Source organism: Fomitopsis serialis (genome assembly GCF_022376445.1).
Source record: "Fomitopsis serialis strain Sig1Antser10 chromosome Unknown B0H18scaffold_20, whole genome shotgun sequence".
Taxonomy (NCBI): Eukaryota; Fungi; Basidiomycota; class Agaricomycetes; order Polyporales; family Fomitopsidaceae; genus Fomitopsis; species Fomitopsis serialis.
Genome location: NW_025954980.1, coordinates 109,738 through 133,103, shown reverse-complemented (window position 1 = coordinate 133,103; position 23,366 = coordinate 109,738). Strand labels below are relative to the sequence as shown.

Here is a 23,366-nt window from a genome sequence, read left to right as displayed (position 1 = left end):
CGCTCGCTGACGACGCGCGTTGGCCCGACCTAAGTCAGCAGCCACGCAAAAGTGAGAGGCCGATGTGCCTCACGTCCAGCTCGTGTCTGTGAAGAGGCCAATGAGTTCGGGCCATCCAGAGCATGACCGTGTCTTGGCAGAGGTGTGGCCGTCGTCGAGGGTGAGTTAGTTGCGCTGCGCTATGTGCTCGGTCTAACGTGCAGCATGTAAAAGGGTGGCACAAAGGGCTAATGGGATGAAGTGCAATGTGCACCGACATGGATAAGTGAGTACCACTGGGTACTGCCTGTAGCAACGTGCCGTCCATGTCAGGCTACATGCATCCTGTGCGGTGATATTCAATGGACTAAGTACTGCATATACACACTGTACAATAGTTCATTGAGGCAATTCTACATCAGGATTTCCCTCCCCTGCCCCAGGTGCTGATGTGACCCCCTTATTCAACAGTGAATCCTTCCATGCCTGTGCCAGTGGTCTTGAAAAAGCCATAGAAATAGAGTGATTGACAGCACCATATGCCAATGTTGTGCCATGACTATAGTCTGCCTTAAAGCCAATCAGTGTACCTGCAGCCTGTTTGATGACAACCCGCAGGCCAACATCCACAAAATTGGCACCACCACTAGGGAGGGCATTGTACCCTGCAATTGATGAGTGACTTCTATGAATGGGTATGCTGAGAATAGACTGACTAGTAGTTACAAGCTCCCTAGCCACACAGAGGGAGAATGCAAATTTGCAGTAGGCTTTATCAATGTGTGACCACCTACAGCCAGATTATGACACAGGATGTTTGGTACATCATATGAGAGAAACACTCACGCAACATATCCACGACTCATGTATGCTTCTGGTGGACCACGCTCAGCTGCAGGGAAGGAGTATATTTGCTGTCCAACTGTGATTTTATAGCCACTGCCTAGATTATACCAAATCAGCCTTTGGTCTGTGGTGAAAATCATTGTGTACAACTTACCTTCAGCCACATTCCTTGTGGCAATCCTGGGCATTTCAGCCTGTTCCAGGGATGCCTCAACTTCTTGGATGGCTTCTGAGGGTACCACAGCCTTGATCATAGCCCAAACCAGACTAACAGCCCCAATCACATCTTCATCATGACATTGCTGTATGGAAGGATCCAGGTTCCTGGTATAGCTTTTGGCCCAGCCTACCACACGGGCATGCCAGGGACCACGGTTCAGTCCAACTTGGGCCATATGTCCACCATGACTGGGCTAGAAGAAATTTTCATCAATAACAATACTAATTGACAGCATACTGAGACATACCCTGACATTCCGGCGTTCATTACATGCACTCTCAACCACTTGATGCAGCCATGCATACAAAGGGGTGGAGAGTGCTGCTTGTTGTGCTACACCTCTGATGCACATTAGCTCAAGCTCATATCCTGCTAGGGTATTCATGAGTGTAAATCATGTAAAACCTCCAAATGATACTGACTCACCTTGAGAACTGCCAGATAAAATAATCACTGATTCCTCAGTCCCTATTTCAAGGTAATCATGGGGACTAGCCAGCCCAACCAGGGCAGCATGGGGTTGTCTTGGATTGGTGAATTCTGACATGTGGGTGTGCAGAGGAAGATGGGGGACCTGGTCGCGGGAGCGAATGACCAATCTAAGCTTGATGCCACCAGCAATGATATAGGCATGAGGGCTGGCCCTGAGCAGATCTGCTAGACCATAACTGCTGTGGCCTAGTAGGCCTATCTGGCGCACCTGAAATTGAAACCCTTAACTGTTGTACAGTGTTAGAGAGATCCAGACATACCAATGTCCTCTTCTCATGATGGCTAGCCTGGACTACACCACTGGATGACTGGCTCTCTTTCAGTAGTGTTTTCAGGGTTTCCCAAGCCAGGAATGCTGAAGTGCCTTTGGGCAGTAAGCCTAAACTCCTGCGCACCAGTACAGACAGCTGAAGCTATAGCATGAGGACATATATCATAGAAAACTCATAAAGACTCACATCTTTAGCTGATGGCTGGTGAATAGCCTCTATCTCCCTGAGGATCTGACATATAACAGGAGAATTGGAATCTTTGATGTCAGCAGCACTTATGCTCTCAATGATCCTGATAGTTTCAGGGGCAGATAGGTATGTTGCCACTATGTAATCAGGTTACCATGGGCCATTACATGAGTATGAAGAAAACACCCACATGCTTCCATAGCATCAGTATTCTGTTTCCTTGGCATATTGGTGAGACTGTCACTTTAAACATCTATGTCAATAACCCATTGGATCAGCATGACAGAGAGTATACCTCTGTGATGAAGCTAGTACTTGACCTCAGTATACTCATATGAATATCTGTAAGAGTGACTTACTGCTCAGTGGATAGTAGGGTGCTACTGAATGTCCCTCTAACTCATGCCTCCTTAAATACTGTTGCAATGGCATGTTAGTCATTCAGCTGAGCAGTATCAGTCAGCATCAGTCAGCATCAGTCAGCATCAGTCAGCACTAGTCACAGTCAGTCACAGGCTTCTCAGGTGACTGGCTAATCACTTCAGCTGTCCCTGATCCAGAACATGATAGTTGTATCGAAGTAGTATACATAGAAAAGCATTACATGACCTTCTTCGCCGTCCTCCTAAGTCCTTCAAATGCCACGGGTTCGCGCTCGTCGGCTCGCGCACTCGGCTCGGAGCAACGGTAAAGAGCCGAGGCGGAAACACCAGCAGCCTCGGCCGAGTCGATGGGCAAGGATCGCCATGCGAAGTTCGGCGTGACTTGAGGGGGCGGGCGAGAGGGGCCGGGTGAGCTCGTCAGTGGAGCGCTGAGGACGGGGAGCAAGGTGGGATGACGGAGGCAGGGGACTCGTGTCGAGGTGAGGGTGTATGCTCGCGCATGAACAACACGTCTGCGCATTATCATGCAGTACAATAGGTGTGAGTTTCTGTGGCTGCGAATCACCACGCGCAGAGAGGATGGACACGCACCTGGAACTCGAGCCCGATGCCGTCCGCCGCGGAGACGTCGAGGAGCTTGGCCCATCTTGCGGCCGATGCTGCTGATGCCTTCGGCGTGCTCCCTGCCGCGCGCCCAGAGCGGGATGTGGTCAACCTTGGTCCGGAGGCTGACGACCGCGCCGCAGATCTCGTCTCGTTGTCGAGGTCCTCGCCGACGAGCGCCATCGCGAGCCGGCTCCAGCAGTGGTCGAGCAGCTGCGGGTTGTTATTCATCGTGAGCACCTACTTGCCGCCGTGCGCATTCGCGGGGTCCTCCTATATCGGCTTGATGCCCGACTGGAAGGTGTGGTAGTTGGAGTTGCGCTCCAGCCGCGAGGGCGGCTTGAGCCAGTTGAAGTACCGGCAGAACGTCCCGACCGTCTCGAACTCGCCGATCACTGTCAGGCCCGCCTCGTACTCGTCCTTCTCGGGCGCAGCAAAGGGCGTCGCGTTCTGTAGCGGGTCCGCGCTCGCGCTGGGGAGCGGTCGTGCGGGGTGGGCGGAGGCGGGCGTGAAGGGGACGGTCGACTTTGTGTCGTGGAATATTGTGCTGCGTGTGATGTCAGGGCGCGCGCGCAGCGCACGGGATGAACACGCACCATTTGTTCTCGAGCGGGTGCTCCGGGGCCTGGATATGTACGCAGGCCGGGCGTCTTGAGATCCTCGATGGTCTCTGCGCCTTGGCGGTACCGTCGACGCTGAGCGTCCTCGCTTTTGCGAGGCGGGCGGTGACGTCGACTATAGACAGCGGGCGAGGAGGGGAGTAGGGATGGAGGGAAGGTCACTACTTGCTCACTACTAGTAGATCAGTGGGCAGCAAGCGAGGAACGGCCGCAAAAACGAGAGCACCTCACCCGCCCACCGCTGTGCTCCCTGTCAGCGTACATGCCGGTCCGTGTGTGCACTCACCGTTGCCTGCCGCCGGTTCGTCAGCTGCGCCTGCATATACAGGGACAGGGCGTTGGCCCTGTGCACCATGATGCTCGAGCTCCCTGCTCTCTCATGCCCACAGGAAGCTGAACCTCGCCTCCGAGACACGTCCGTGACACGTCACGTGACCTGAAGCTGCAACCTCGAAGCTGCAACCTCGACGCTCGTGCTGCAACCTCGACGCTCGTTCTTTGGGCCTCAGAGTCACAAGTCAATCCCTCGTCGTCCGTATTTTTCAACGATAAATACTGTCATACGAGCGCGTTCTCAACAGGACTCCACGCGGTAGCACGATATGCGGTATGTGTCCCGATCTACTTAGTCGCTCACTGGTATGTATCAGCCGCTCGCAATTCTCCATCATCGACGCGCAGGCAGTGCAGCGCTAGACGTAGCCAGTGCTCGCGCGTTCAGCTGTGGTCACCGTGACCCTTAGGGGACAGTCTTAAGCATCATTGCTGCAGACGCCTGGAGTGCAAATCACTGATCACCCTCGACCTGAGAATCCGCGAACTATCACCGCTCCAGTACGCTATTCCCCGCTACAAGGTAAGTCAATAGCACTATATTGACATCCTCAGACATACGCTAATGTGTGCTACGGATACAGCAATCTCTACGATGAATACCTCCGTGCCGCTTAGCGATGGTCATATCCCCTTCACATACCAAGGGGAGACGTTTCAAACGTACTGTAAAGTCTTCGGACACCTGCAAGGTCGCTCCAGCAATCCGCTCGTCGTCCTCCATGGCGGGCCTGGCCTCACTCACGACTACCTGCTGTCTCTATCCGATCTCGCGACTTCGTCAGTTCCCGTCATTCTATACGACCAACTCGGCAACGGCAAAAGCACCCACCTGACGAACAAACCAGAGGGTTTCTGGACGATCGACCTCTTCATCGACGAGCTCGTCAATTTGCTTCGACACTTCGGGATCGAGGACTCCTTCGACATCCTCGGACACTCCTGGGGCGGCATCCTGGGCCTCGAGTTCGAGGTTCGCAGGCAGCCCGTGGGCTTGAAGCACTTGGTCCTGACCAATGCGCTCGCGTCGGTTGCGTTGTATCGCGAAGCACAGAGCAGATTGCTCGCGACATTCCCGGAATGGGTTCGGGAGGGCATGGCGGCAGGAATCAACGATCCGCGAAAGTACCCGGCGCTGAAGGAGTTCTACGCAAAGCACGTCTGTAATGTCAGTCCGTGGCCGGAGGAAGTCACCGACTCCTTTGACCGGGTGTTCACTGAGGAGGGGGATGCGACTGTGATGTCCGCTCCGTAAGTCGAGGATGTTGTGATTCCCACATGTCGTCGTCGAGAGCTAACCTGTGCCCGGCATGTATCCAGCGTCGTGCGCGGTTGGTCCATCATTGACCGACTGCATCTCGTGCGCGTACCATCGCTGGTGATCAACGGACCAGACGATGTATCGCAAGACTCGACGGTGGCTCCGTTATTTTGGGGTATTAACCGAGCAAAATGGGTGAGGCAGGAAGGTACCAGCCATATGCCGTTCTGGGAGAAACGGGAGGATTACATGGACGCCGTCAGAGGCTTTCTGAGTTTATGACCAATCCCTAGTAGGCGGAAACTATCATGCCGACCTCTGGGTGCGGTAGCGTCACGCTTGTACGTACTACGAAGACGTACCGCCAGTCCAATGTCCTTGAAACAGGAATCACTAATGTTTGTGAGTTAGCACGTCTTCAATGTTTGCAATTGGGCACCAGGTTATGCTGTTTATGTAATAATACGTAAATACTTACTTCTTAATAGTGAAGATCTGGGATCTCAAGATCTCACCGGCATCCTCCGGTCGTGTTGTTGCGTCGCGCGTCGGCCGGACATCCTCAAGCTCAAGATTCAAGACGTCCTGCAGGCTTCCTCTTCACGCACTTCACCTCGGACTCGGCTTTTGAACGCGTCGAAAATGCATCGAGTAGGTTCTGGTGCAACTAATCGGAACCGCAACGACAGGGGGACCTGGATTCCTCGCAGGATGAATGCGAAGGAATGCAAGTGTTATGCACCGCCTTCAGACTACGGTCGGTTATGTGAGTTCAGCTGCCGGTACCATACACTGTCTTCTCGATACAGAGTTGCTTCGCATGCTACATCTACACGAGTGCCATTGTGCGGCAATATTCATAACGATATAGTCACCACGACAAATGGCATCCAAAATGGTCGTCACGGTCATGATCGCGGTCTGTCATGCATGGCATGGCTTGTCGTGCAACCCTATAGAGCGTATTTTCTTGTGAGTTCACTAAAGCAAAACTCGATGCTATGCGACTACCTCGGCTCCTTCAGTCTCTGCGAACACGAACAGTTCACGGGCATCGTGCCGCATTGTCTGGCGGGTTTTCAGTTCATTGTTCTCTGCGGGACTCACGCGACTCACCTATAGCAACATCTTCGGCATTCTTACCGGGCGCAGAGCAGGATTGACGCTCTGTCAGAACTGGAGCCGCTTGGCTGTGCACAAGCATCATGGCAAGGACTGCGACGAAGGCGATCTGCTTGTAGAAGAACATCACTGGTACGACGTAACGTTCGTGCAGCATCCTACTGTGTGCGTATCTCAATTTATAGCATCTGCCTGTAGAGCTGTGTGCCTGCCAAGAACGGAATAGCCTAGAGTGCGTCCCGCAAGAGATACGCCAGTGCATGGTCAGGCAGATGCGCCTATGATCATTTGGGTGGAGGCACTGCGTATCTCTCATGCCTCCGCGCCTGACCGTAAGTTGCCATACAGTCCCATCTGTATTCCGTCTTGGCTACTGTGCCACATGCAGGCCTCCTTTCGGTCGATTCCCAATAGTTTGTTGTCCGACCTTCACGGCATCAGCACCAAGGAAGGTGGTAGTATCCCGCTGTCGTTGGTCTTCAGCTTATACTAATTGACAGTGCTCGCTTCTGCTCATTCACAGTTCTCTATTCTCTTATGGTCTTCACTAGCAACCGAGAGTGGTAACATCGTTCCCCGGTTGTCCTCCTCGATAGCGGTCATGCCTTTGCAGAAAGCGGGCATCCTCTCCGGTATGTCTGCCGAAGTGCACTGCGTGCTTTGCAATACAGCGCTCACCATGCGCTAGGTCGGGATCCTTTTACGCCGACCCAGGCTAATTCATGTGCATGACCGCCTGTTGTGCATCAAATCATTGTAGGAGTTCGGGCGCTACTTGCCGGCGTCCGTGCCTTTGTCGCATGTTGCAGGCTGTGCTCGAGTTGCATGTGCAGACGTGCAACAGGACAGGTTTTGCCGTCGACGGCGCGATCTACTCCCGCTCCTCGGCACGCTCTCGACACTACTGTCACATCAGCCTGCTGCCCACGAAGCCACACCCTTACCACGATGTTCCAGTCACGTAACGATTATCGCCTTCTCACCAAAGCGAACACGAACGAGAACGTCGGTAGAGAGAGTGAGGGAGTGGAGGAAGACATCTACTCTGGGGGACCGGGTGCTACTACTGCGTCCCCTAACGCGTCCCTCTGGCCACTCTTCATTTGCCTTCTATGCACCGTCGCGAATCTCGGCCTCTTTCACCAATCTTCGTCCCAACCGTCGCCAGCCGTACCTACGACTGCCTTAACCAAGCAAGACATTTTCAAACTTCGCCGGCCGTCCCAATACATCCGTCTTCACGAGATCTCCCGACCTTCGCCGCCGGTAGCCAGGCAATTCGACAACTATCCCATCGTCGTTGGGCAGATTGACTCGGCCGCCCCGAACAAGGTTATCGACGGTGCAGCCCATAGGCATATGGTCCACAGTGGTACGATCATCCCCGAAGATAGTCGCGTGCATGTCTCGCAGACGGTCAGTCATTCGCACCGAAACGCTATGAACAGTTACTAACTGTCATGCTTACAATAGGTGTCCACCATCGTTCAGTTCCGTGCTATCGACTTCGGCATGGAGCGATGCGAGCTTCAGCTAATGATTAAGCCACAGTCCTCCGTTAGCCTCTCGTCCAAGCCGTTCACGCTGGATGTCTTCCGCCTCAACTCTTCTCTCCCTCTGGACACGCGAGCACTCACGTACAAGACCCGGCCGCCTCGCATCTCGAAGGTAGCTGCTGTCGAAGTGACTGGTGCATCCGATACGCACTGGTACCGCGGCTTTGCGTGCCCCTCCGATGATGTCCTTACATTTGAACTGGCTTGCGAGCCGACGCTAGACGAAGGAGAATGTCGTGTTGAGTGGTGGCAGAACAAGAGCAACCCTCCGACAGGTATGGACTCTGGTCATACAACCGGAGACGTAGGGCTGAGCTCCATTCGTTCGGCAGCGGTCTTCGTCAGGCAGCATGCGACTGTGTAGCGTTGGCCCGGATGACTCTACGGTCACCTCGGGCATGTGGGACCGTGGTTATCAGTGAGGATCAGAATATCCGGGCGCAGATCTAGATATTAATCCTCGGCGATTGCTACTTGTTCAAAGTTTAGACGTTCAACGTTTCCAGTCAGCCTTGGCTTTCGTGCAGCTAGCCGGTTCTTTCAAACAGAGTCTGCCATCTCTCCGCTGCAATGGTCACTCTGAAAGAGGGCGTTGAGACCCGTGTAACTGTCAGCTCCACTTTGCACATTATGCGCGCATCAGTCATGTCTCTCGCACCTACTGGCGTCATACCGCCGCGTTTCATCTGTCCCGCTGTTCAGTGTTGTAAGCGGTGTTCGTTCAACCATGGCCGATCCTCGACCTCAAGCTTCAAGACTCACAGAACTCCGTCTCACTATGTGTTCGCCCCAAGCAGTGTCATCGCATACACAGGTATTCAAGCCTGGTATCACAGCATGACCGGACGCGTACGTATCCGCGGGGATAAGTTTTCCAACACTGCAGAGCAGTGACCCGTGAAGTGACTCGGAGGATAATATCGCCCGTTATTTGTCGGATCGCTGATCATCCTCGGTCTGCCCAAACGAGTTAGTGTAATGTCGCCAGTGCAATGCAGGGTATCTCGTGGAGCACACGACGCCCATGGACCGAGCGGGTTTGAGCTTCGGCGGCGCTCTATATGTGCAGGGGACGTTCGTCCTGTACTGACACCCCTCCGTCATGTCGAACGCCTCATGGACTCCCAATGAACCCGCGGACGTGCTCTTCAGCGAGAAGACCTGGCTTCAAGGGGCAATTCTCACTGGCGTGGGCTACGGAGTTGTTTTCACCCTCTTTACCCAATGCTTCCGTGCTCTTCTCCTCGACATCAATCGGGCGAACATGAAGCGACGGGTCTTCTTTCTAATATACATTACGATAATGTTCATTCTCGGGACGATATTTATGGCCGCCTGTGCGGAAATGACACAACTGTCGTTCGTCCAGTACCGCGACTATCCCACTGGCCCAAGCGGATACGAGAACGATGAGTTCTCAATCCCTGCGGACGAAGCGGGAAATGTGGCATTTGTACTGACGAATTGGTTTGCCGATGCCCTGCTTGTAAGTGAGCGAAATCCTCTCCCGTTCATTGGAAACTGACAATGCAATGATGTATAGATCTGGCGTTGCTCGGTCATCTACCGCGGTGTTGGATCCAACATCTGGATCCCACTCCTGCTGCCTGCTCTCATGTATCTCACGGAGTTGGGTGAGTAGCTCAAAGCCAGATCGATGTTCCACCACTTACAACCTTCGTTGTAGCTATGGGATTCCTGTGGCTCATCCAGATATCGACGCCAGCATCCTCGCCCTTTCAAAACGGATCGGCAAGCAAGATCAACTGGACAGTGCCGTACTTCAGCATAGCGGTCTCTTTGAACGTAGTCGTCACACTCATGATCGCTGCTCGGCTGTGGCTCTACCGTTACCGAATCACCTCGGTTCTCGGCATGGGGCACGGCTCCCATTACACTGGCATCGCCGCCATGATCGTCGAGTCGGCAGCTATCTATTCAACCTTCGCACTTCTCTTCATTATTCCATTCGGCGTTGGGAATGCGATCGCCAACACGTTCCTTCAGGCACTGTCTCAAGTGCAGGTGAGTGGTGATCGCTAGATGTAGCGTTGCCCTGCTAATAGCAGAGTAATAGATCATCGCACCACTTCTCATCATCTACCGCGTCGCCCGAGGCAAAGGCTGGACTTCCAATACCTCCACCGCCGTCATGTCCAGCAAGACGCGCTCGACCACCTTCAGCACGAAGAACACTGTCAGCGTCAAGAACCTTTCCGGTTCCTACTTCAAGACTGGACAAGGCAGCTCCATGGGCAGAGCGACCGACATGAAGGAAGGGGACATAGAAATGGACGCCTTGGATGATAGTACTGTACACGAAAGCGTCAGGCAGGTTCGAGACTCGAATGGTGGAGTTGAACAGGGTGAAGCTGTCTGAGTAGCTACATCACTGTGCTGTATGCTATTTATTCGACGTGTTACGAGCGAGCACGATTTGATCACGACTGTCATTCAGGAAGCTTGTGTACGAACACGAACCCTTTCGCTCAGGTGTCTAAGACGTCTCAAATTCGTTCAGAAACGCTATTGTAACCTGAATAGCAGCCTACTTTACTACTCGAAAACTCATCACTTGCCCTGTTCATGAGATGGACACTCGTAGTATAAACAGGCAATCAGCGTGTGTGACGACCATGAAGTATCAATTCCATTTCTGGCTCCACTGTTCCCATTCCGCATAAGCACCGTCTAGTACGTTATATACCTTTTCCCAATCTCTGCAGACCAACGTATCGCCAATTCGATCCTGCTCGAAGTTCCTATCCATGAAGTCTCCCTCTTCTACGCTGTCAGCCGCTTCGCACAGGAACGTCTGCCGCAGATAGTTCAAGCAGTGCTGCACATGGTGCTTGGACGCAGTGGGGTCGTTCCGCTCCACGAGAGCTTGCTGGAACTTCCAGATGCAGTGCAGCTGGTGGTAGAACGTCATGACGAAGAGGCGGTGGTCGGGACCCAACCGTGTGCGACCGAAGCCGTCTGGATGAGTGGCGAGGCTCTCCCATTCGGCGGTTATGACGGGGTCTGTGCCGTTCAGTGTGAAATGGACCGATTCATGAAGGGTCATGGCGACGGTGTCGAGGTCCCCGAATGCATAATCCAGTGGATAGTCGTCATTGAGGTACGAGAAGGGTCGTGAGCCAGGTCCTGGACAACGAGTTTTGCCTCATCAGCTATGTCGTAGGGGCTCAAGCTGAAGTGGGCACGTACCCTTAGAGTTGCCTCGAGAATGCAACGGTGAGAGATGCGTGCCTACGCGCCAGGAGGTGAAGAGAACGTTGAGAACGACGAGGATGAATAGACAGTGCTTCGTGAGGACGTCTCGAATGGACATGATAATAGAGTCTATAGAGCAGTATGTGGCACTGCGAAAGAATGTGTTCACTTGTGCAGCTTCAGACAATTCAGGCGTCACAACACTACTCATATTTTGGGTGTTTGCGAAGCTGACAGCGACCCAGTACTTTAGGAAAGGCCGAACGCCGCATTGAACCTCATTGTGCATGGCGTGGAGGGTTGGCTAACAGCCATGCAGTCATGATCCGCCTCGAACGCTGCGGAAATGTTTCACCTTGACTCTGCATATTGCCATGAGGCGCACAAAAACGATAGCTCCAAGACGATGGACCGCGGCACCTAGACATCACTGATAAGAAGCCTTGGTAGGCTGCCAAGCGCCCCCGGCGTGGCAGCCTAGCAAGGCTGCAAACCCTTCTAAACGCCATCTGCCAGTTTCTGGGCAGTTTCCCCTCGCCCTTTTCCTCTATAAGGTAACAATCCCTTCTGCCCCTTCGCGCACGCCCAAGTTCCTCCGGCGGCCCACGTGCTGCGTGGCTGAGGGCGCTCCCCGATCAAGGATCTCGTATCCCGATCCCCCGCGTCGCGCCCGATGTTCGGTAAGCCGCTGCCGCCCCCGCTGAGCTCGCCGCCACCGCGTACGCGCCCACAGCGTTGCGCTCGCCGTCGCCGTCGACGACAACGACGGGCTCCGCGAGGGTGTCGAGTCCACACCGACTCGGATGCTGCCGAGTGGTGCGTTCCCGAGCCTCGCGGGCACTCCCACGGCTGTTGATGGGGAGATTCCCACGCATGCTCGCCGCCGCGCCTGGCGCTGTGCTCGCTGTCGACGACGACGAGCTCGAGTATCTCGCTCCCCTGTCCGTTCCTCGTCGCGATTTTGTGCTACATACATATAGTATCAATTTGAACACTGTATATAGGCCTCTATTGTATATAGAATCAGTAGTTACCTCGGAATTGTATGAATTTACATCCAGTTATGCCTGTGCATTATGCATGGATAGAGCGGTCAAAAGCGAGAAGAATGTGCTCTTTTATACTCATTGTTACTACTGTTATGATACATAACTAGTCTCTCAATACTATAGGCAAGCCATCCTGCCCTGTAAGTGAAAACTCCGCCATAAGTGGCCATGTATAACATCTCAACCAATGTACTGGTACTCAAAGAAACAGTACTAATATACTCATTGAATGCATGCATGCTTACTCACTACTTGTTGTACGGTCTCTGTAGCAACTGGGGTTGATAGAGGTCAAATGTAGGTGGAATGCCACACATATGGCTGGCTCAGTTGCACAGCATCTAATGCATGTATATACACAGATCTTGAATGTTTTGGCATCTATTAGTGCTAACAAACAATGCTAGGGTATAAAAACATAACAGGATTGTATGCACACCATGTGATGCGATGATGTTCGCACTGGTGGCTGACCCAGTGGCTGAGAAAAAGAGTGAGTCGGAATCATGCACCTCGTCCTTGATTGGCGTCGGATAAAACGGAAATAGTACCCACTAATGGTAAAACAATGTTAGTACTTGTCCGAAGTTGTTTTGAGTCAATGAGGTGACAGCCGGTGGGTCTGTATGCAGAAGTGGTCGTAGTGGCGTGAAAGCGCCCGTACACTCGTTAAGTGTGCAATGCACTCGAGCGATGTTCACTCGGGCACCGCTTCGGGCATGTCCCCGAACTGCCCGAGATGATGTTCGTCTCGCTCTACACGACTTCCTGCTTGTCCAATCCCAAAGAGACCTCACATATAGCATTGAGATATACAATACATACTGTATACCAAGTTTGGAGACAATCCAACCACAGGGTATGACGTGATAAGTTCTTCTCCTTCCTGTGGCCACCTATAGCTAATTGAATGAATGCCCTTGTCATCTCATCTCAGAAACTTATTGTAAGTGTAATTCCATACAGATATGATGCCAATGTAGATTCTGAGAAGTTGTCATAATGTCTGGATGCATGTAGAGGCTCCAAATGAATGGATATGCTTTTTGTACACGTGAACATCCTCATAACATTGAGGCACATATACTAGTCCTGATACTGTGAGTATACATAAAACAGTACATGAATGTGCTTGCAACATACTGGTAGAGCTTTCATGAGCTACAGTGGAGAGGTTGTAATGTTATGCATGCCCCCTTATGGCGAAGTTTCGCATTTTGGGGCCAGTAATCCTTCATCAAACACTATGTATTGCTTGTGGATAATCATACCAGTTATCTAGAGTTTATGAGAGCATATTATGCTCACTTCTGACCGCTCTATTGATGGGTACTAGGTAGGCATTACTGGGGAGATAGTCATACTATTCCGAGGTAACAACACATTGTATACACTTTATAAGCCTATATACACTTTGAATATCACTACTAGATACATGGCTCAAGAAATTGTGGCAAGAAACGAAGAGGGGAGCGAGATACTCGAGCTCGTCGTCGTCGACAGCGAGCACAGCGCCAGGCGCGGCGGCGAGCATGCGTGGGAATCTCCCCATCAACAGCCGTGGGAGTGCCCGCGAGGCTCGGGAACGCACCACTCGGCAGCATCCGAGTCGGTGTGGACTCGACACCCTCGCGGAGCCCGTCGTTGTCGTCGACGGCGACGGCGAGCGCAACGCTGTGGGCGCGTACGCGGTGGCGGCGAGCTCAGCGGGGGCGGCAGCGGCTTACCGAACATCGGGCGCGACGCGGGGGATCGGGATACGAGATCCTTGATCGGGGAGCGCCCTCAGCCACGCAGCACGTGGGCCGCCGGAGGAACTTGGGCGTGCGCGAAGGGGCAGAAGGGATTGTTACCTTATAGAGGAAAAGGGCGAGGGGAAACTGCCCAGAAACTGGCAGATGGCGTTTAGAAGGGTTTGCAGCCTTGCTAGGCTGCCACGCCGGGGGCGCTTGGCAGCCTACCAAGGCGTCTTATCAGTGATGTCTAGGTGGACCGCGGTCTGCGATGCCGTCTCACTGGACAAAAACGCGACCCGCTAGCACAATCGGGGCAATGATGAAGCCTCGCGGGCGGTGTCACGCATCGTTGAGCGCTGCCGCTCACTGCATGACAATTCCAGGTTCCTTATTCGTCCCACCGAATAACGAGCGAACTCGGTAAGTGCATTGATCAGACAAGTTGCTGTAGTCCTTTGGATGCTCACCTCGTTGGGTCGATCATCATGTCTCCACGGGCTTTCAACACCTCTCTGAGACAACAACCCGTACCTTCGCTCGGGATTGCTCTAGCTGTAGTCCTGCTTGCATTCGAGGTTGCCCTCGTTGCGATTGACACTATGAAGAGACATGCTTGGAGTGCAGGTACACAAAACGCGCTTAGCCACCCATCCAGCAGTGAGTTCGCGACTCTCATAGCCGTAAACTAGCATCCGAGAGTCTGAACGCCCATCCATTGTCAGGTCCCTTCCGATTCGCTCCAGCGTTCGACGACCAAGTAGGAATGCGCGTGGACTACACGTCCCATTACCAGTATGACACCGCCGAAGGAGCAGCGGAGTTCGCCGCACTCCTCCCTCACAGTGGACACCTCGTTTATCTCGACGGCCCTCAGGCCTCATCGTCGGCCTCCGTCCCCCAAGCGTACACCGTGACCCTATTCCACCAGTTGAAGTGCCTGGACATAGTCCGAGCACAGTACGCCGACCCGACGGATGCACGTCTGCCGCTCACTAACCACTGCCTCAATTACCTGCGCCAAACGATCCTCTGCCATCCTAACACCAGAGTGGAGCCGGCGATTAACTCGGAAGGGACGGCGGTGAGGGGCTACGATACAGTTTGTCGGGACTGGACGAAGGTGTACGAGGAGGCAGAGAAGAACGTAGAGGCGCACAGAGCATGGAGGAACGCGACTGCGGGCAATACGTGAAGCGAGCTCAGTGTAGCAACACGAACATTTCGTTCTGGTACATTTCACAGGGAGTGAAGGCACTCCTTCGCAGTGCTTGAAGCTCCATGAGCACATCCTGGGAGTCGGTTCACCGCCCCCTGGGGACCATGTGAACGTACATACCTCTGAGATGATCTGTTGGATCCTCGGCGATCGGTGACCGGAACGCAATGTATCAGACACCCTGTCACACCGCTCGGTGCTCCACCCTACGTGATCGCCGCCCAACAGCGGGCACCAATAGCGAGAAGCTGAGGCTGTGCACTAAATACTGATCAGCACCATACGGAAGCAAAATCGGGGCACTCACCCTTCACTGCATTGTAGTCTACCACAAGGTTGGGCCTTAGTAAAGGCCGAGCGCGGAAACGGTGACCAATTGGCTCTTGCCTAGGCCAGTATAGGCCTTAAGTTCACCACACGGCGTATGCAGCAGGCAGCATCGCGATCAGCCCTTCAAGTTCTCAGCAACACGCGCCGACGGCAGCGATCCAGTGATTCCGAACACCTCGGAGGGTTCCACACTGGCGCGCTGGCGGTGTGCGCATCGCATCTGCGCGCGGCCATGCCCCCTTCCCAAGGGAAGACAGGAAGGATGCGCGGGATGTTAATATGACTGGGACCCCGCGCCTTCAGTTGGCGTAACACGCCTCCACACCGATAGCCCGTCCTCCATCCCCGCACGAGACATGACCGCTCCCATCCCAGAGACAACTGGCAAGATACCGTTCACCTTCCAGGGCGAGACCTACTCGACCTGGTACAAGGTCGTCGGCGACCTCAAGGCCGGCGGCCGCCCGCTCGTCACTCTGCACGGCGGGCCCGGCTTCTCGCACCACTACATGCTCCCGCACGCGCAGCTCGCGTCCGAGCTGAACATCCCCGTCGTGTTCTACGACCAGATCGGCATCGGGGAGTCGTCGCACCCGGAGAAGGGCAAGGGCGCGGGGAAGGAGGGCTTCTGGACGATGGAGGTCTTCATGGACGAGCTCGACAACCTGCTGGTGCACCTCGGCATCGCGGACGACTTCGACTTGCTGGGGCACAGCTGGGGCGCGTTCCTCGCGGTGCACTATGCGAGCAACCGCGTCCCGAAGGGGCTGAAGCGCCTCGTGCTCGCGGAGGGGACGTGTTCGATGGAGCTGTGGATCAAGGGCACGGACGCGCTGAAGCTGAAGCTGCCCGAGGATCTGCAGAAGGTGATGAGGGAGCATGAGGAGAAGGGCACGACGGATAGCAAGGAGTACCACGATGCGATGGAAGTCTGGTTTGCGAAGCACATCTGCAAGATGAACCCGCTCCCGGAGCTGCTTGCGAAGAGCTTTGGTGCGATGGGGGAGGATTCGACGGTCTACGGCGCGATGTACGTTCGTCCGTCATTTCTGCGTGTGACTCTGGGTCGAATGGCGGGTCCACAGGATTGGTGCGTCGGAGGTCTGCTGTACCGGGACGCTCAAGACGTGGTCCTGCATCGACCAGCTGCACAACATTAAAGCACCGACACTGCTCCTCAACGCGCCTGAGAGTGAAGCACAAGATGTGAACCAATGGCCGATGTTCCACAAAATCACGAAGGTGAAGTGGGTGCAGTTCGCGAAGAGCACGCACCTCGCGCAGTTCGAGGAGCCGGAGCGGTACCTTGAGGTAGTAGCCGAGTTCTTGAAGGTGTAGGAAGCGTGCAGGGAGAAGGGAGTGCGACTGGGCAGACATGTATAAACAACCAAGTACCTACAAGTCAAGTAACTAGACAGCCCAGAAAATGAACGAGTGTTAGGGGACATACAGAGTTCCACACCGTCGATCCCCATCGTTACGTTCTCGAGGCGACCGACAAGTTCAACAAGAGCCGTTCACGCTGCCCACGACGCGAACGCTGGGCGTTCGCCCGTCCGCGGGCTGTCCTTCTCGTGCTCTACAAGTATGGTCTCCCTGGCTACAGCCTCCGTCTTCGGTCTTGAAAATTCTATAAGCCTCACGTAAGTAATGAATTGTCTCAAAAATACGGCCCAGCACGAACCTTGTCAACCTTCTATAATCCGGCCTGCTTTCGCGGCTGCCCACAACTGCGCATCCACCTCACCCGGGTCACCTTCCCCATCTACCTCAGCTGCCCCCGTTCACCATCGTTGAAGAGACCTGCACGATCTGCAATAGCAGGCATTAGTCACTCCCGCAACCAAGACAACACCTAACTCTTCAAGTTCCTGATGCAGAGCGGTAGGCGAGGGTTGGGCGAGGGTGGTGTACTTACCATGAGTATAATATGTCTCATTCATTCTGGGTACTCGTCTGACCGAGTACGCTAACCCGGCCGAGATCCCGGCCGGCGTCAGTAGGTGGGTGGCTGACAGCTTAGTCAGCATACTGCACCTAACTTAAGTGTTTCTCGCGCCGCACCATGGTGCCAGTGCACCTAGTCACCTTTATTTACGAGAGCTAAAAATTTCAAGATATGTCTGTACGTTTATAGAGAAATTAGATGCAAGTTGTCGTACGCATGAGCGGATGTACGGTACTTATACTGTTTTAGGGAAGTCACAGATGCCACCGGCGTGTGACAGTGAACAGCAACCGTCTCGGAAAAGCCTACCGGCAAACCCCGAGAACCGCCGCCTCCAAGCTCCAGCCTCCAGCGTCCTCCAGCTGGAGCTCCAGAGCTCCAGCAACTTTGAACGTCCCTATTAAATATTGTCGCACTCACTCACAGGGACGCAGATCGATGGTATACAACCAATAATCAGTAAGTACATAGGCCTCAGAAGTTCAACAGTCACGTATCGACTTTGTCCAGTGTCACGAAGTATGTAGGACTTGGGTATGGCGGTCCCGAGTCTACAACTCCAACTGGTACCGTCTCCTTGCGTCGCCATCTTCTTCTTGAGGATGCCAGTGTTAGTGCACGCATTGCCAGACTACTCGACTTCATCCACTAGCAAACGTGCTGGTGGATCGTGTCCCTTCAATTGCCCAGGCTGCCGAGCCTCGGTCGAAAATGCCAGCGTTTGCCCCATTTTCATGCACAGTTGTCGTTGGTGTACGGCGCAGACCAACGCGTACACCAACTGATGCGGCGAATTGTGTAGACTGGTAAACGCCAGGACCGTCCGAGAACTGACACCTGTAAGTGCATCTTCTGAACCTCCGAGTCAGAATACGAGCTGGCCTCCTCTGTTACCATTGTGATTCGGCGTAATATCAACGGCATACACTGGTACGCCACAGTACGTGCAGTCACCTAGTATACGCACTCAAGCCAGAGAGCTTGAATTTGTTACAGACGCGACCCCTGCTTCGTGATCTCCGAGTCGGCGTTGAAAGCACTGGCGCTGCGCAGGCTGTGCATGCTAGTCGTGCGGCTCGTATCTCGATGCAATCAGACGTGCAACATGTTGCGGTTCGTTCCCGAGCTACTCGACGTCAACTTTGTGGTTTTTTTTTTTTTTTTGGATGGCTTAAGTGAGGCGATGGCACGGGACAATAGGTCCAGCCCACCACTCCAGCCAGTTAACGAGCATACCGCTCGATCATCCAGGGAGAAAAATGCATTTACGCACGGTCATTACGGACCAGTGTGGGGCTCTACTCAACCGGGGTCGTGTTCACGCACCCGGACTGGAGCAATACCCACTAAAAACCCGAAACGCGTCCAGTCATCTGGCAGCGCAATCTCGTCCTCTAGGACTCTGTTCCACGTACGTAGTACTACGTCAGTCCTCTGGGTTCGGCCACCCAAATAGTGCCTGGTGGAGGCAATGTCCAGTTGGAGCCGGGCGTCGATAGCGGCGTGCCATCGCTGGTGGACCGCGAGCTCGTGGTGTTGCCAGTCGGGGGAGTCGCCGTGGCCAATGACTCTCTCGCACCGCAGCTTCCAGATGAGGTACGCAGACTCCGATACGAGGATACGCCAGAGCCTCGAGGCCCCTTCCCGCCGACGTTTCGATCCAGGGTGCGTCCACGCTTTTATGCCGAGGGTGAGTAGCGTTCCAAAGGACATCCCAGGCCAGGCGAGCCCCGTCTTTAGCCAGAGCGCTTCCGCCAGCGCCCAAATGTGCCGTTGTCCAGCCGCAGCGCATTCAAAGAGGATGTGTTCTATGGATTCTTCGCGGTGGCAGCTCGTGCAGGACACCCGATCTTCGTATTGGGGGATGTGATCCCAGAAGTGCCCTACTCGGAGCGCGGAGTGGAGAGTCTTCCAAAGGAAGTCCGAGACTTGGTGTCGGATGTCCTTATGTCGCAGGCTCGTCCACAGTTCGTTGCTGCTGTGTTGCTGACGGGGCTCCAGCGTGGCGAGGGCCAAGTTCATATTGCGGGTAGTCCCTTGCCGGGCCGGAGGGCGTCTGGCGGCGAGGATACCTTTGTACGCCATGGCTTGCGTGAGTGACGCGAGGCGGGCACCGCTCAGGCGGAACGCGGGGTTGACGGTGGCTCGCACTGCGGTGGGGGGCCGACCCAGTAGAGGCGGGCATGCACGGTCCCTGATCCAGTCGATGGCCTTCCACTCCCAGGGCGTTGAGGCATGGCGGACGGTCGTCACGGCGCACCGCTGTCTGAGGTGATTTATCAGCGCAGAGAGGTAGTCGGCATGTGGTACCCCTATCCATCCTTCATTCTCCCATCTTTCTAGCTTGGTCGTCACGGCCTTGGTGAGGAAGGAGGAGGTGCTTACGAGGTGGAGGGGCGCGTCGCGTGGGGTCCTTTGCGCCGCGTACAGGGCCGCCACGGCATCGCCGAGGGCAGCGTGGTGCGCGTTCTCGGGGCCTGGGTCGTCAGGAGGGCATTGTGTGGATCATTGTGCCCAAAGAAAACCATGCTCACAACGCCTAGGTGCTCGTACTCGCCGTCTTGGTGCATGAGAGCGTGTTTCCGTGACAGTATAAAGACCGTCGTGCTTTCTTCGGGTACCACTCTCCTCTGGGTCTCCTGATGGCTGGCGGTGAGTCGTGGACCGTCGGGTGGACGAAAGCCCGGAACGCCTCGGACAGACTGCCCCTCGTGGTTATAGTTGGGTCGAAGGTTACTTGTCCGTCAGATTCGAGGGCGTTGGCGTTTCGGTCCAGGCGACGCCTCGTCAGGGTCAGTCCGTCATTTACCGGGGAGAAGTCCGGGTGCCACTTGGGGCGGACGAGTTGTAGGAGTCGCCTGGCAGCATGTCGGCAGTCGATGGGGTGGCGGCATCCCTGTCTCCTATCCTGCTGGCATACCTGACAGACACAGTCGTCGACTCCCCGGGATAGCGCCTCCTCGTGGTTCCGGAGTACCCGCTGTATGTCGGCTAGGGTCCGTACGCCGTGATTGTCCCGGAGGCAGTCGCTTGTCTGTGTATTGTTGAGTCGGCGCAGCTTCGCGTCCGCTCCGAGGTGGTACCAGATCGGCAGTTGGCCCTTCAGTGGTCTGTCTAGCTTGATCGCGGCGAAACTCACGTTGTGCTTCTTTGCGACGGTGAGCATTCGCTTGAGCCAGTGCGGTAGGCCTGATCGGCTGTCCAGTGCTGGGCTCCAGCTTTGGAGGAAGGTGTTAACTTGGGCAGCCGGCCGTACGGCACCGGCGTCGCCTGTCACAAAGGTATTAAGGATGGCGTCGCATACGAAGGCCCATGCGGGGCGGAGCTCCGTCAGGTCCAGGTACCTGCGGATCCACGTGAGTTCTATTGCTTCATTCCTCGCCCGTATGTCGAGGAGGCCTATGCCGCCTTCGTTGGGGGCCGGTGTAGGGTGTCGAGGCTGATCATGGGCCGTGACCCGTCCCAGACAAAGTCGCGTATGATGGCTTCTAGCTCCCGTTCTGTCGCGCTCGGCATGCCCTGCACTTTGGCGAGGTACTGTGTCATTCCACCCGGGCCCATCTGGACGATGTTCTTCTTCCCTCGCAGGGTGGGGTGGCAGCGTCCCCATCGCTCGAGGAAGGACCTGACCTTCTGCAGGGTTGGGGCCCATATCGCCACGCCGTCCGTCAGATTACCAATCCACGCCCCGAGGATCCGCACCGCCTCACCGTCCTGGGCTAGGTGCACATTCGCCGGTACTAGGTCGTCCGGGTCGGCGGGGTTGAGGGCGCGGGTCGCTATGAGAGTGGCCCTGTACTCCGGTGAGCCGATGGGGATGACTTCAGTCTTTCCATCATTGAATTTTGCCCTGGATGCTTTGCACCACAAACGCAGGATCGTCCAGAGGTCGGACCATCGGTCTTGTTTGGAGAGGTAGGTGGAGGTGTCGTCCGCAAAGAGGGAGGTGACCAGTCTGTCGGCTACTCCAGGGACGGTGAATCCTCGTAGGGTAGAGCGTCGTATCATACACGCTAGTGGCTCGATGGCGAGATCGAAGAGGAGGCAGGAGAGAGGGTCGCCTTGCCGTACTCCCCTAATGACCAGGAAGGTTTTGCTGGACTCGCCGTTGATGATGACGATAGTGGTGGCGCCTTTGTACAGGCTGCGTATCCGTGTTATCCACGTCTCCGGCAGGCCGAAGGCGCGTAGGACCTGCCACAGGTAGTCGTGCGCGATACGGTCGTACGCCTTCTCTTGGTCGAGCGCCACTATGGCACCGTCTTCTTCCAGGGCCTCGGCGTAGTTGACCATCGAGCGGCATAGCTGTGTTTGGTCTTCAATGTGTCGTCCAGGCAGGAAACCAGCTTGGTCCTTGTGGATGAGGTTGGACGCTAGGGGTCCCAGGCGGGACGCTTGGATCCGGGAGTATATTTTGTAGTCGGCGTTCAGGAGTGTGATCGGGCGGTAGTTGGCGATGTCGCGTCGGTCGCCCTTTTTGTATATCGGGCACATCCATCCTTCGTTGAAGCGCGAGTCCGTCGCCGGGCCGTAAGTGTCGAGGTCCTCGAAGGCGAGTTGTAGCAGGGTGAAGCTATCGAAGCCTTGTTGATTCCTCGCAAGGGGGTTGTGGAGCGTCTGCATTGTCGACCAGAACTCGTAGGGTAAGCCGTCTAGGCCTGCTGCGCGGTTACCGCCGGCGGCCTTGATCGCGGTCTCGATTTCGTCTGTCGTGATTGCCTGGGTGAGGCTGTGGGCATCCCCTGCTGGTAGCGTGGTTTGTATCGAGTCGAGTGCTTCGCGTATACTCTGCTCCCGGTCGACTGGGTCATCGTTCGTGTCCAGGCCCTGGATGCTATCATGGTAGTCTCGTGCCAGCGTCGCCATTCGGTCGGAGCGTGTGGTTAGTTGTGGGGGGTTTGAGTGTGGTACCTTCAGTGAGTAGAATACGTCGCGGGGCTTACGCTCTTTATTGATTGCTGACCAGTATTTGCTGGGTTGTTCTGCGTTCAGGGCGTATTGCGCGGTCGTAGCTTCCTTTATGGACCCATGTCGTTTGCGCTCGAGCTCTAGCAGCCTGTCTTGTAGTATACCCACTTCGATGTGCAGTTCGGGGTTACCTGGGAAGTCGTGTAGGTTCTGGAGGGTCTGTATGGCCTTCGAGGTGGCAGCGATCGCAGCTTTGAGCTTGGGGATCTTTTTCTTGAGGCGGCGCCGCGCGGCGGTCCGGACTGCGGCTTTGAAGGCCTGTAGCACGGTCTGGGGGTTGTCGTTGGCAGTTCGGGGCCGTTTGTCCGGGAAGGTCTCGGCGAGTTTCAGGGCCTGGGAGCCCAGGTTGGCTGCCTCCATGAGGAACACTGGGTCTCGTAGCAGTAGATGGGGGAGGGCCCACCTCCCGTGCCCTATATACGGCGCTTGCTGGCAGCTCAGAGCCGCTGAAACCAGTCTGTGGTCTGTTGGGACTCCAGTGGTTTGTATTCGCCACTCGTTAGACGACGGCAGGAGTCCTATGGAGATGTATATGCGGTCAAGGCGGGAACGCGAGGGCGAGCTCCGTTGCGGGAAAGAGTAGTCTTTGGCTGCTGGTTCTGAGGAGCGCCATCCGTCGTATAGTCTCAAGGTACGTACCAGGTTACGCAGCGACTGTACCGCGTTCGGCGGGTCTTCGCGCATAGGTAGTCTATCAACGGCTTCCTCAACTATGTTGAAGTCGCCTAGGATCACATCCGGGCGGGCTCTTCGTCGGCCTTCGAAGGCGTTGAGGATGTCTTCCCAGAAGGCCGCATTGGCTTGGGGGTCGTTTGGTGCGTAGATGTTGAGCAGGGAGAGGCGGCGTTCCCCATGCCATCGTAGGCGGACCAGCATAGCGCGGCCGGGGATCAGTTCCTCCACGTCGATGTTCGCTGTGTCCATCAGTTCCCTATTTATGGCGAAGGCCACTCCCTGTGCTGAGGATGCCCTGTCAGCCGCGGAGTGTATGAGGTGTATTCGTCGCCCATACAGGCGCTGGATGTCA

At 55.1% G+C, this 23,366-nt stretch overlaps 8 protein-coding genes across 8 annotated transcripts; 5 read left to right on the top strand and 3 right to left on the bottom strand.

Annotated features, from left to right (window-relative positions):
• Window positions 1–164: 164 nt before the first annotated feature.
• Window positions 165–1,859, bottom strand: B0H18DRAFT_208507 (uncharacterized protein). Its single transcript, XM_048037129.1, has 7 exons — window positions 1,798–1,859; window positions 1,472–1,745; window positions 1,293–1,414; window positions 980–1,238; window positions 826–922; window positions 696–769; window positions 165–644 (listed from the first exon to the last, which is right to left on the bottom strand). The coding sequence occupies exons 2-7, from the start codon at window positions 1,590–1,592 to the stop codon at window positions 379–381; spliced, it is 939 nt and encodes a 312-aa protein (XP_047895358.1). The 5' UTR covers window positions 1,593–1,745; window positions 1,798–1,859; the 3' UTR covers window positions 165–378.
• Window positions 1,860–4,336: 2,477 nt separating this feature from the next.
• B0H18DRAFT_208328 (proline iminopeptidase) lies at window positions 4,337–5,584 on the top strand. The gene is made up of 3 exons (XM_048037128.1): window positions 4,337–4,460; window positions 4,522–5,188; window positions 5,258–5,584. The coding sequence occupies exons 2-3, from the start codon at window positions 4,533–4,535 to the stop codon at window positions 5,478–5,480; spliced, it is 879 nt and encodes a 292-aa protein (XP_047895357.1). The 5' UTR covers window positions 4,337–4,460; window positions 4,522–4,532; the 3' UTR covers window positions 5,481–5,584.
• Window positions 5,585–7,391: 1,807 nt separating this feature from the next.
• B0H18DRAFT_996759 (uncharacterized protein) lies at window positions 7,392–8,724 on the top strand. The gene is made up of 5 exons (XM_048045433.1): window positions 7,392–7,736; window positions 7,794–8,151; window positions 8,209–8,294; window positions 8,366–8,624; window positions 8,700–8,724. Exons 1-3 carry the CDS (start codon window positions 7,680–7,682, stop codon window positions 8,238–8,240), a joined length of 447 nt encoding a protein of 148 aa, XP_047895356.1. The 5' UTR covers window positions 7,392–7,679; the 3' UTR covers window positions 8,241–8,294; window positions 8,366–8,624; window positions 8,700–8,724.
• A 254-nt stretch (window positions 8,725–8,978) lies between these two features.
• Window positions 8,979–10,256, top strand: B0H18DRAFT_1117406 (uncharacterized protein; the record flags this gene model as incomplete). Its single annotated transcript, XM_048033578.1, has 4 exons — window positions 8,979–9,362; window positions 9,420–9,510; window positions 9,564–9,901; window positions 9,954–10,256. 4 exons carry the CDS (start codon window positions 8,979–8,981, stop codon window positions 10,254–10,256), a joined length of 1,116 nt encoding a protein of 371 aa, XP_047895355.1.
• Window positions 10,257–10,348: 92 nt separating this feature from the next.
• B0H18DRAFT_996757 (uncharacterized protein) lies at window positions 10,349–11,294 on the bottom strand. Its single transcript, XM_048045432.1, has one exon. It carries the CDS (start codon window positions 10,941–10,943, stop codon window positions 10,521–10,523), a length of 423 nt encoding a protein of 140 aa, XP_047895354.1. The 5' UTR covers window positions 10,944–11,294; the 3' UTR covers window positions 10,349–10,520.
• A 3,307-nt stretch (window positions 11,295–14,601) lies between these two features.
• Window positions 14,602–15,069, top strand: B0H18DRAFT_873804 (uncharacterized protein; the record flags this gene model as incomplete). The annotated part of the gene is made up of 1 exon (XM_048040317.1): window positions 14,602–15,069. A coding segment is annotated over one exon (468 nt), but the record flags the coding sequence as incomplete, so codon positions are not given.
• A 710-nt stretch (window positions 15,070–15,779) lies between these two features.
• On the top strand, window positions 15,780–16,761 carry B0H18DRAFT_873943 (Alpha/Beta hydrolase protein; the record flags this gene model as incomplete). The annotated part of the gene is made up of 2 exons (XM_048040326.1): window positions 15,780–16,453; window positions 16,509–16,761. 2 exons carry the CDS (start codon window positions 15,780–15,782, stop codon window positions 16,759–16,761), a joined length of 927 nt encoding a protein of 308 aa, XP_047895352.1.
• Window positions 16,762–18,673: 1,912 nt separating this feature from the next.
• On the bottom strand, window positions 18,674–19,765 carry B0H18DRAFT_873907 (uncharacterized protein; the record flags this gene model as incomplete). The annotated part of the gene is made up of 1 exon (XM_048040323.1): window positions 18,674–19,765. A coding segment is annotated over one exon (1,092 nt), but the record flags the coding sequence as incomplete, so codon positions are not given.
• Between the last annotated feature and the right edge of the window lie 3,601 nt (window positions 19,766–23,366).

Coding starts and splice junctions, on each gene's coding strand:
- B0H18DRAFT_996759 (XM_048045433.1), top strand. CDS start 7,680: ATGGTCCACAGTGGTACGATCATCCCCGAAGATAGTCGCGTGCATGTC. Junction 7,737..7,793: donor GCGTGCATGTCTCGCAGACG/GTCAGTCATTCG, acceptor TGCTTACAATAG/GTGTCCACCATCGTTCAGTT. Junction 8,152..8,208: donor CAAGAGCAACCCTCCGACAG/GTATGGACTCTG, acceptor TTCGTTCGGCAG/CGGTCTTCGTCAGGCAGCAT.
- B0H18DRAFT_996757 (XM_048045432.1), bottom strand. CDS start 10,943: ATGACCCTTCATGAATCGGTCCATTTCACACTGAACGGCACAGACCCC.
- B0H18DRAFT_208507 (XM_048037129.1), bottom strand. CDS start 1,592: ATGTCAGAATTCACCAATCCAAGACAACCCCATGCTGCCCTGGTTGGG. Junction 1,415..1,471: donor TTTATCTGGCAGTTCTCAAG/GTGAGTCAGTAT, acceptor ATACCCTAGCAG/GATATGAGCTTGAGCTAATG. Junction 1,239..1,292: donor ATGAACGCCGGAATGTCAGG/GTATGTCTCAGT, acceptor AATTTCTTCTAG/CCCAGTCATGGTGGACATAT.
- B0H18DRAFT_208328 (XM_048037128.1), top strand. CDS start 4,533: ATGAATACCTCCGTGCCGCTTAGCGATGGTCATATCCCCTTCACATAC. Junction 5,189..5,257: donor GCGACTGTGATGTCCGCTCC/GTAAGTCGAGGA, acceptor GCATGTATCCAG/CGTCGTGCGCGGTTGGTCCA.